General features: G+C 30.5%; 2 protein-coding genes across 2 annotated transcripts; one reads left to right on the top strand and one right to left on the bottom strand.

Annotated features, from left to right (window-relative positions):
• Nucleotides 1–114: 114 nt before the first annotated feature.
• LOC123673242 (cleft lip and palate transmembrane protein 1-like protein) lies at nucleotides 115–3,291 on the bottom strand. Its single transcript, XM_045607714.1, has 6 exons — nucleotides 2,963–3,291; nucleotides 2,293–2,905; nucleotides 2,047–2,235; nucleotides 1,795–1,994; nucleotides 1,198–1,449; nucleotides 115–1,142 (listed from the first exon to the last, which is right to left on the bottom strand). Exons 1-6 carry the CDS (start codon nucleotides 3,205–3,207, stop codon nucleotides 1,058–1,060), a joined length of 1,584 nt encoding a protein of 527 aa, XP_045463670.1. The 5' UTR covers nucleotides 3,208–3,291; the 3' UTR covers nucleotides 115–1,057.
• Nucleotides 3,292–3,666: 375 nt separating this feature from the next.
• LOC123673239 (DNA replication factor Cdt1) lies at nucleotides 3,667–6,512 on the top strand. Its single transcript, XM_045607712.1, has 2 exons — nucleotides 3,667–4,690; nucleotides 4,785–6,512. Exons 1-2 carry the CDS (start codon nucleotides 4,014–4,016, stop codon nucleotides 6,004–6,006), a joined length of 1,899 nt encoding a protein of 632 aa, XP_045463668.1. The 5' UTR covers nucleotides 3,667–4,013; the 3' UTR covers nucleotides 6,007–6,512.
• Nucleotides 6,513–10,106: the final 3,594 nt, after the last annotated feature.

Genomic DNA, 10,106 nt, shown 5'->3' with positions numbered 1-10,106 from the left:
CTATATGGCGAATGCGCTTGCCAATAAACGAACAATTTCAAGCAATATTCATGTGTTAAATTACTGAACTCTTAAAACACATTCCTCGAAATATAATAAAAAGAAATAAATAAATTAACAATAACTGCTATCATTTATTTTATCAAAATAATACAAATATTCGAATAAAATTCCATTGTATCTATATGATACAATAAATGTACAGTAACCCAGCGCATTCGGCAGTATGTAACGCATATCCTCCCAATAAAAAATTGCAGATTCATATACATTTATAACGAACATGAAATCTTGTTATATATAAGTGAAATAAAAAAAACGTTAAAAGGACGAAATAACACGGAATAATCAAATCTAACATAATATTCGGAAAATTAGGATCAATCAATTTTCAGTTAAAATTGTATATATCAATTATTTGTAGCTGACAGCAGCCATTCAAAATTATTTTGAAACTTGCTTGTTCATTTCATATTTAAGTCATACTCCGGTAAAACCTCATATTATATTGTTTTCCTAGTGAATTTTTTTTAAAATTGAATAATTTTTCATGTTGCTTCCAAAATTCATGAATAGGATTATTAACTATTTTTAGATTTACCGATTCGGTTCTGTATTTTTGGAAACAATAAGTCTTTGCAATTTTCTCTTATATTCATTTTGAATAAGTGATGCTGCTGAATTTTAAAAGAAAAATCTTCAATGGAAAAAAATTTGGCTTGAATCAAGAAACGCTAAATTGAAATAGAATTATATTGCAACAAATAGAAAATATCGACATAAAATGTATAAATATGTTGTCATGAAATAACAAGATTTTAAAAGTCAAACGTTCCCAGCAGTAACAATATAATTAACCTAATACAAGGTGTGCTTTGAAAATAAATATAAATTTATCATCTATCTTAAATATATATTGCTCTTGTGTTTCTCGATGTATCAGCCTTTTTTTGTGGAATTATAAAATTTTAATTCAAAGAAGTAATAAATAAATAATGACAAACAAATCTTTGATACCAAAGAATAAATTCCGAAAACCAGATCAATTGACATGAATCTATTGCAATTTTTTCTTGCAATCATCATCCTCATGTTCACCAAGAGCCATATCATCTTTTCTACTTTTGTCTACAGGATATAACCTGAAATTATGATGCAATGAAAACAAATGTTAAGACAAAATATGTAGAAACTCACCATCTTTGGTAGAGATAAACTAGAAATACTATATCGTCTCTAAAACAGGCTAATCTATGAGCTGTAGGCATAGTTATGATGAATGCAAATATATCATCAATGAAAGTGTTGAATGCCCTATAAGTAAAAGCTCTCCATGGAAGAGCAGCCACTGATTTCAGTCTATAATTTATAAATAGCTGAGGTAACATGAAGAGGAACCCAAAAGCATAAACTCCATTAACTAAACTATTGAGGGTCCAGGAATACCAACTGAAAAGGAATCCAAAGATGAAATATTCAGGAAAAACAATAAGACTTCTATATTATCATCAAATCCAAATCTTATAACTTAAATTAATAATTTATGAGGAATCAGCAATATGGTCAATCACATTTTTCTGGGTATTAAATTACCTGTATGTGCTCCATACTGGAAATAAATAAATATAATTTACAGATCTCAAGGTCTGTCTAAAATCATAGCTTTATAAATTCTTAATGTTATTTATATGGGGATGATGATAAAAATATTGACTCTTGAAACTAACATAGGTATTTTAAAATAACCGTAAGGTTTTTTTTTAAAACCATAATATTGCTTAATATACAACTAACCTTTTATGAGGTTGATAGATGAGAGAATAAACTGCTGCTCCGATACACAAAGGATATAATACATAACTTAGATATTTCATACATTCCTCATCATATTCCCTGGTTTTTTTTTCTTCAGAAGTTTCTGTATTGTTATTGTCAAATTTTAAACCATATCTCCAAGATATAGTTGTTTTGAGAGCTTTAGATACTTTCCAGAACTTGAATAATATGTTGTATTAAAACCATATAAACTTATCATTTGAAACTTACTTCAATAACAGTAGCTATACCACTAGGAATCAAAACTAATAATGAAGTTTTTTCATTTAAAAGGTATAGAAATATAACAGTTTGTGAAAAGGCTCTCCAAAGGACTGCTCTTGAAGACAACCCCGCCATACTTCTCTGATTCTTCCAAAAACTTACCTCATTCCTAAAAGATAAGAAGTCCAAAAGCAACTGCAAAATAATAAATTTAAGTATTTTCAGAGAATATGATTCCAAAATAATTCTTACATGAACTCCTCCTATGAACACAGTTGTGCACAAAAGATACAGATTAGTATCCGCAAAAATATTCTTTACCTCATCTAAATCTTTTTCACTGAATCCTAAATTCAGGAATTGTCGTAAAGAAGAATCAATTTGAAGAATAAATCTCAATTTTCCATAAGAGATTGGAGTATATATAAAATTAATTTTAGTTTTGTTCATTCCTGAATGGATTTCAACTAAGTCCTGCAATCTCATTTGCATAATATCTCTTTGAAGTATTGGTAAGAACTGGTGGCTTGATTTCAATCTCATTTGTTTAATTATTTCTATAGGAATATTATTTTGAGGAATGTTAAGTTCAATAGGACACATGACGAGAGCAAATTTCGATCTTATATGAGTAACAGGTTTAATAGATTTTTTTATCACAGTTTCATCACTCAGTAAGTTGAACGTAGAACTTACAGGAACAGAATACTTTGTCAGTTTACTTTTAACATAGGTAGAATCTAGTGAGTTTATTAGGCTATTCAGATTCTTATTTCTGTACTTATTTTTGGAAGGTACCAACACTGTATGAACGGTAATACTTCCATTTTTTTTCACAAAATCTGATAGTAATATGGATATTTTTCTAAAAAATTAAAATTAAACTCATAGGTAAAGTAAATATTTCATCTAATAATCTTACTTCTCAAATTTTTCATGATAATTAAATTTCTCAACATGCAGTACTTCAGTGAATTCTCCACTTCTTGAGTTATCAGATATAAATACAAATAAATCCAAGTTGGGTTTTGAATTCAAGTAGGATTTGTAGCAAATATCTGATTGGCCACAAGAAGGGACCTGAAATATGGTCATCAAGTTCCATACAGAATGTGCTATGAAAAGTAAAAACAGAATTGAAACTATTGTAGTAATTGAGGGTTTCATATTTCTAACTCTGAATCTGAAGACACGTCAAGATCTCTGCGTCAAGCATTTTCCACATAAAAGTTGTCTATGATTTTCCATTTGCCATTTCCAGTGCTATGACAGCAACGGTTTCAATGAATTTCGAACTATTTACCACAGGCCTACATACATAAGTATTTACAATATTTATTTATCCTTGAAAATAGCTTTTATGAATTCTGTTTAATTAATTTCGTGTCTTATATTGTAATAATAATATTCAAAATATTTTTCGATTAAAAGACTTAATTTTTGCACATCCTAATCAATATGAACTAATTTTAATATATTTTGTTAATATCTTGAAATGATTTTTTGCCCATAAACAAATGAAAATGGACAATAATTATATATGAATCTCACGAATTATTTCGAAAAATTGATATGGAATATAAGTACAAGTTATAGGTTATTTTTTAATATTTTTAATGTTGAAATCTGTGCTATTTATCATCGAATCGACGGCACGCTAAAGTTGAAAACTGTGGTCCCATTGTCAACAGATTGCAACCATGTCATCTTTTAATGATCCATCAAATAGATTAAAATGTAATTAGAACTACATTTCCACTAATTATCCAAATAATCAAATAAACGAAGTCTATACACCAGGTTTGAAATCTACGAATAAAATATTCATTCCAAATATCTTGTCGCTGAAGTGACACATGACGCGAGATTTGGAGGGAATTTCTATTTAACGGTTTATTTGTTTAGTTTCCCTTTAACTCGAGAAACTGTGTTACGAAATAAGTTTTATTTTGAAACAAACTCAACTAAATACCATGGCTCAGCCTTCAGTAGCAGCCTATTTTAATACGAGAAAACGTGTGGCGATTGATGAACTCAAAATTAATAGGGCTAGGAAAGTCTTAATAGTTGATGAAGGAGAAGGAAAGTTGTCTGCAAAAGCAATCACTGAAAATAATGGATATCAACCCACAAAAGTCGAACCAATGGAAACCTCAGAAGAAGCTAGTGAAATTGAGAAAGTAGTGCCAAATAAAATATTTAAAAAAGTTGGAAAAACTCAAAATACTAGGAAAAGTGCAGTTCGTTCCAGTGCATTGAAACGGAGATCTAGTTCTACTAGTGTTAAAGGACAACAAGATATACAAAATTTTGTGAATTTGAAACCTGTCCAAGAAGAAAATAATTCTATTTCACCCAATGAAGAGAATTCAGCTATTAAGCATATAACTCCTCCGGCTTCTCCTATGAAAGTTCTTAATGGAATGGATAATATACAAGAGAAAACAAAAGGTGCTCCCTTAAATTCAATGAAAGTGAAGTTAGGTAGAAGTTCTAGATTAGCTGAATTGAAAGCTTCTTTATCAAGATTTGGCGATTTACAAAATAAGTTGAAACAAGTAGAGAAAGTGACTTCAAAGATCTCTGTCAAACCTCCACCAAGTCCCAAACTCCAGAATTTCAAGGCCATTGAATTAGAAGTTCAATTGAGGTAGGTGCCATATATTAAATCAATTAATTACTTTGATATAAGTTTTTATCATGAATTCCACAGGTAGATTCTGTAATATTATTTTTTTTTACAGCCCCCAGAAAGTTCAATCCCCACAAAAACTATATCTTAGTCCAAAGAAGGATCTTACAGCTAGAAAAAATCTTCTAAATTTATTAAGTCCTACTAAAAATTCTGTAGCTCTTTGTGAAAGTCCTTCAAAAAAAATTGAAGATGCAACTTCCAAACCTGCATTGTCATTACCATTCAAGTATCGTTATGTTGCTGAAATGTTTAGAGCCATTGATACTATTAGTCAACTTCTATATAACAGAAAAGAAACTATAACAATGTCTAAACTGAAACCTGCTGTTGAAAATATGACCAAGAGGAGTCTTTCCAAACGTTGTGTAGCCCAAATAAAGAAAATTTATCCTGAAGCATTCAAATATCACCAGGAAAAATTGAGAGTATTTGGAAGTGGCAAAAGAGAAGAAAAATGGGAATTAGTGATAACACCCCTAATTGGAGGCTGTGACCATATTAATTCTGACATTTTATTGTCCAGACGAAGAGTATTATTCAGCATTTTACTTGATAAAGTCAAAGATTATCACCATGAATTCCTTATGTCTCTAGAACCACCTATGGTAATTCCGAAAAATGAGATTAAGAGATGGCATCCTGAATTTGATATTGAAAGAGTTCCTGATATTGAAGAAGACACTTTACCAGAGCCTCCAGAGGAAATGAAGATGACATCTGGCAAAGAGGTTTTAGATAAAGCTAGGGAGATGTTTGGTTGTAACTCCCGAATGGAACAAGCTCTTGAGAAATTGAAAGCTAAGACGAAAGAGAAGGCTACAGAAACAATTCCAGACAATACTCCTCCACCTTCAATTTTAAAAGGCATTCCTAAGTCCTTATTAGAAAAAGTACGACAAAGGCAAGCAGCAAAGGCATTGATATCTATGACAAGATCTGTGGATAAGGAGCAAGAACTTAAACTCTATTCAAGACTGCCAGAACTTGCAAGACTGACCAAAAATCTATTTGTTTCTGAAAAGAAAAGTGTTTTGAAGTTGGATGATGTTGTAGAAAAGCTAGGTAATTGCTATAGAATAAGTTTAACAAAAACAGAAATGGAGGATCACATTAAATTGTTGGTTAAAGAATTGCCTGAATGGTTAGTGCTACATCAGTCTATCAGCAAAATATGGTTCTTGAAGCAATTGAATAGAGATGCTGAGGTGAATCTTATGAGGAATAAGTTGGAAGAAATTGTTAAGATAAAGAGTAATCAGTTGAATTCTTAGTCTGAATATAATGTAATTATTAAGTAATCTCAAGCCAATTGTACCTTGAAAGTTCATTAAAATTGACTGCTATTTTTTAAATGATTAATTCCATATGAATTAATCAATATTAAAAACTACTTAACATGTAAGTTGATTTTTAAAATACATAAAGATATTTTTATATAATTTATAAACTTTGAAAGCACCATTATTCAAAATATAAGGTAAACCAAAGAATTAGCATCAAATGGAATCTGTTAAATATTAATGGTATAATGTATGACTACCAGTTAAAAACTGCAAGTATTTCAGTTATTCAAATTTTGTAACGTATGATGGTACAAGCAATTCCTTAAAGTTGTGATGTTAAAACAAATAGAAAACAAGCATTTTTTTTACTCTGTATTCCTTATTTTATAAAATTTCAGAAAGTCAAGATATCCAATATTATCATAAATTAAAGCATAATTGAAAATTGAAAGATAATCTGAGCTAGCAGAAAATAATAAATATCTGAAAATATATTTGGTTAAAAGTTTTTCTAAGATAAGTTCCAAATACCTTATTTAATTAAACAAATTACTCATTAGATAAATTCTGTTGTTATTTCCTAGTCAATATTTATGTAGGTAGTTGGGTATGTAGGACAAGCAGTCAGCAATTCTGAATGCCCTACTTTATTGATAAATCAGCTGGAGAGATTGCAATGGGTGAATTTCATTATTTGGAATAAACTCGAGAATTACTGCAAATTTTACTCATTTTTTTTTTATTTCACATAACTGTTTCTTAAATTCATTATATCTTGATTCATTTTGAATGATCTAAATTGGTTCTCATAGTATTGTTTTTTTTTGTTGAATTATTGACATTTATGGTTCTATATACTTCTATTACACATATTTTCAGGGATCTAGATTTCAGAAATAGGCTATTACTTTGAGAGGATAAAATATTATCTTTATTCGATAATCCGATCCATTCATTTGAAAGGCTTATAATTTGGATAAGCATAATATCAGAATTACAACACTAATAAATGATTCGAATGAATAATAGTGTCAGAGGAAAAATATCAGTAGATTTACGAAAGTTTAGTCAACTATATGTTCAAATCGAATATTTTTCTGTAGAATTGGTTTTTCAAGAAATTGTTGCGCGTCGTACTTGGATTCTTTGAACTTAAAAATTAATTCTCTCATACTTAATAGCTCATTGAAGACTGAAGCAAATGATATTTGAATTGCAGCATTTATTCTTATCATATACCGGGTGATTCAGAAGTTCTTTGAGAAACTTCAGGAGGTGATTCCGCACAATATTCTAATATGAAATGTCCAAATAAATATATGCCGGAAACGCTTTGTTTCCAAGATATAAGGTATTACAGTTTTATTTTTATTCTCGTTGTTTTTTAATAATTTTCGAAATATTGAGCTCAAATGAACGAAAATTGGTATTTAGAGGTTTTCTGAGGTGTCGAATTCGAACCTGATGTTATTATTGCCCTCATTCGTAGGGGACGCCACTTATAGTTACCATTATTCCACATTTTTCACAAGAATGCTTTTAGGAAATTAATTTCACGTTTATTTTGAATAAACATCATTATTGATATTAAGTAAGTAATTTTGGTTTTTACTAGGGGGAACCACCTATTTCTATTACTGTTTCCTCGTTTGAAGTGATCATTACTTTCGGGTAAAACTTTAACAACTTGTATCTTGGAAAAGAAGCGTTTCCGGACATATAATTATATGGACAATTCATATAAGAATGTTGTGAGGAATAGCCTCCTGATGAAGTTTGTCAAAGTACTTTTGAATAATCCTTTATATAGATAATTTGTGGTGGCTTTGTCAGGACTTTCATATTGTTTTTTGGTCATTCTGTATCTGACGCCAGCGTGATTATAGTAAGAACAAAAACATCAGATTTTACGTCGGTGCCTCCTCATTTTTTTTCAATATTCTGCTTAATTTTGTATGCTAGTGACGACGTTATCAAATCAACACGAAATTTTGCACCAAGCTTGAAAAATTATTATGTTATTATGTTCATATATACAAGCAAATATCAACCCGAAAGATCAATTGCTCAGAGTAAAAAAAATACATAGATATACCTACTCCGAGATTAGGTGGGTACGGAAATTTTGGATGTTTCATATCCAATATTCTTCTTGAATTTTCTATGGTTTTAATGATTTGATCAGCTTGAAATTTTACATGGTAGTTGAAATTGAAACTAAGGAATAATTATAGATCTTCTTCAGTACTCAGATGGGCTAGTGGCTAGTTAATTGGTTGGTCCTGTGAATTTGTCTTTTGACAATCCAGGGCAGTGCCTCTGATTCTTTTTATAGTCTGAGCTTTTCGGCGTGAGTTAAGGCATTATTTATTATTTTTTCAGTTACTTTTTTCTGCATCATCACGGTGACTTTTGATCATTTGCAAAATTTTTTTCATGTGCTGTGAAGCCTCTTGAATATAACTTAGGATAAGGATTGGAGAACAATTACCACAGGCTCTAACAGAGCGGAGTATTTTGCTATCAAATCACCTTTTGAAGCAGACGGAAAGCATTCTTCCGTATGGCATTGTTTCCATCTCGGGATAAAGTTTCTAATGTCTCCATTACTGTCGGGAAATTTTCTTCGAAAAATCTGATGGTTTTGTGTTTTTCACTCCATCTTGCGGAACCCCTCTGCCCCCCTTGGAGACGCCCATGGATATTACAATTAGAATGTTTTTATGCACTTTTGCAATGAATTGCAAGGGAGAAAGGTCATTTTCAGCTTTGAATCGAATTTTATCGTGTTTGTGATCTAGCATGTCTCAAGAGCGTTTGAATTCTCTTGCCGTTTTGTGCATTGAATCTGAGTTGTGAAAAAATTAAACTTCGAAGTAGTTTTGCAAACATTTGCTGAAAAAAGGCAAGAAGAAAAACTTTATAATATTGATGATGAAAACTGTAATTGCGGTTTATCTGAAAATCTTTTGGATGTTATGTAAAATACTATTAAATAAACACTCTGAAATAATAGATTGGTTCATTTCTAGATAGTAAATTGTCTTAATCAACTCCTGCGAAAATCATGTGTTTAAAAATTTTTTTTTTAATTCTCTTTACTCAGTGGGTCGGTAAACTGTTTTGGCCTAGGGTAGGAAATGAGTCTAATCCGGCCCTGATGATCGATTTGTCTTTTCATCTGGAGGATAAGATACCGATTAAGAAGAGGATAGAATGTCTATAGCGGATAGGCTCCTTGTTCGACGAAATCAAATCAAGTATTGAAGGAAATTTGTTTTTCTTCGAAGCTCTGCTCTTTCACAAATTGCAATATATGTTATTGGAGTTTATAACCATATTACAGAAATAGACTGTGGAATTATTTGGATCCACTGAATTAAGAAAAGGCTATTTTATCTGAAGAACATTTAATTAACCCACCATGACAAGATTCTATTTTATAAGCTGAAGAATTAAACATTTTCTCACATATGTTTTGATCATCCTCGAAAGCTGTAGGTACCTATTTGGCAGTCTGAACACATGTCAGGATTGCCAGGGTTCTTGAAAAAGATGCAGACATATACTTCAAAGCCAGCATATCGATTTGGACAATCGAAACAAATCGGTAGTAAATAAAAAAAACTTAATTCAGAGTAAATTTGAATATCGAATGTGGATAATTTCCTTAATGGACATGGACAAAAACTAGGTAACTAGATGATCTGTTAATTCGAAATTAAATTTGTTCTTAATTATTTCAGAACTACCGATTCGATTGAAATGAAATTTTGATTTAGCTGTGAAATTACAATTTCATTTCCCATGTAAAATTTCGAGCTGATCAAATCATTGAAACCATAGAAAATTCAAGAAGAAATATTGGATATGAAACACCCAAAATTTCCGTACCTATCCTAATCTCGCAGTAGGTATTTATGTATTTTTATTACTCTGAGCAATTGATCTTTCGGGTTGATAATTGCTTGTATATGAACAGAATAAACATGTTTCAAGCTTCGTGCAAAATTTCGTGTTGATTTGATAACGCCGTCACTAGCATACAAAATTGGGGTATTTTCTTATTATGGAAATAATAAACAACG

Source organism: Harmonia axyridis, chromosome 2 (assembly GCF_914767665.1).
Source record: "Harmonia axyridis chromosome 2, icHarAxyr1.1, whole genome shotgun sequence".
NCBI classification, from domain to species: domain Eukaryota; kingdom Metazoa; phylum Arthropoda; class Insecta; order Coleoptera; family Coccinellidae; genus Harmonia; species Harmonia axyridis.
The sequence above is the reverse complement of the archived record's forward strand: the minus strand, read 5'-3'. Positions and strand labels throughout refer to the sequence as shown.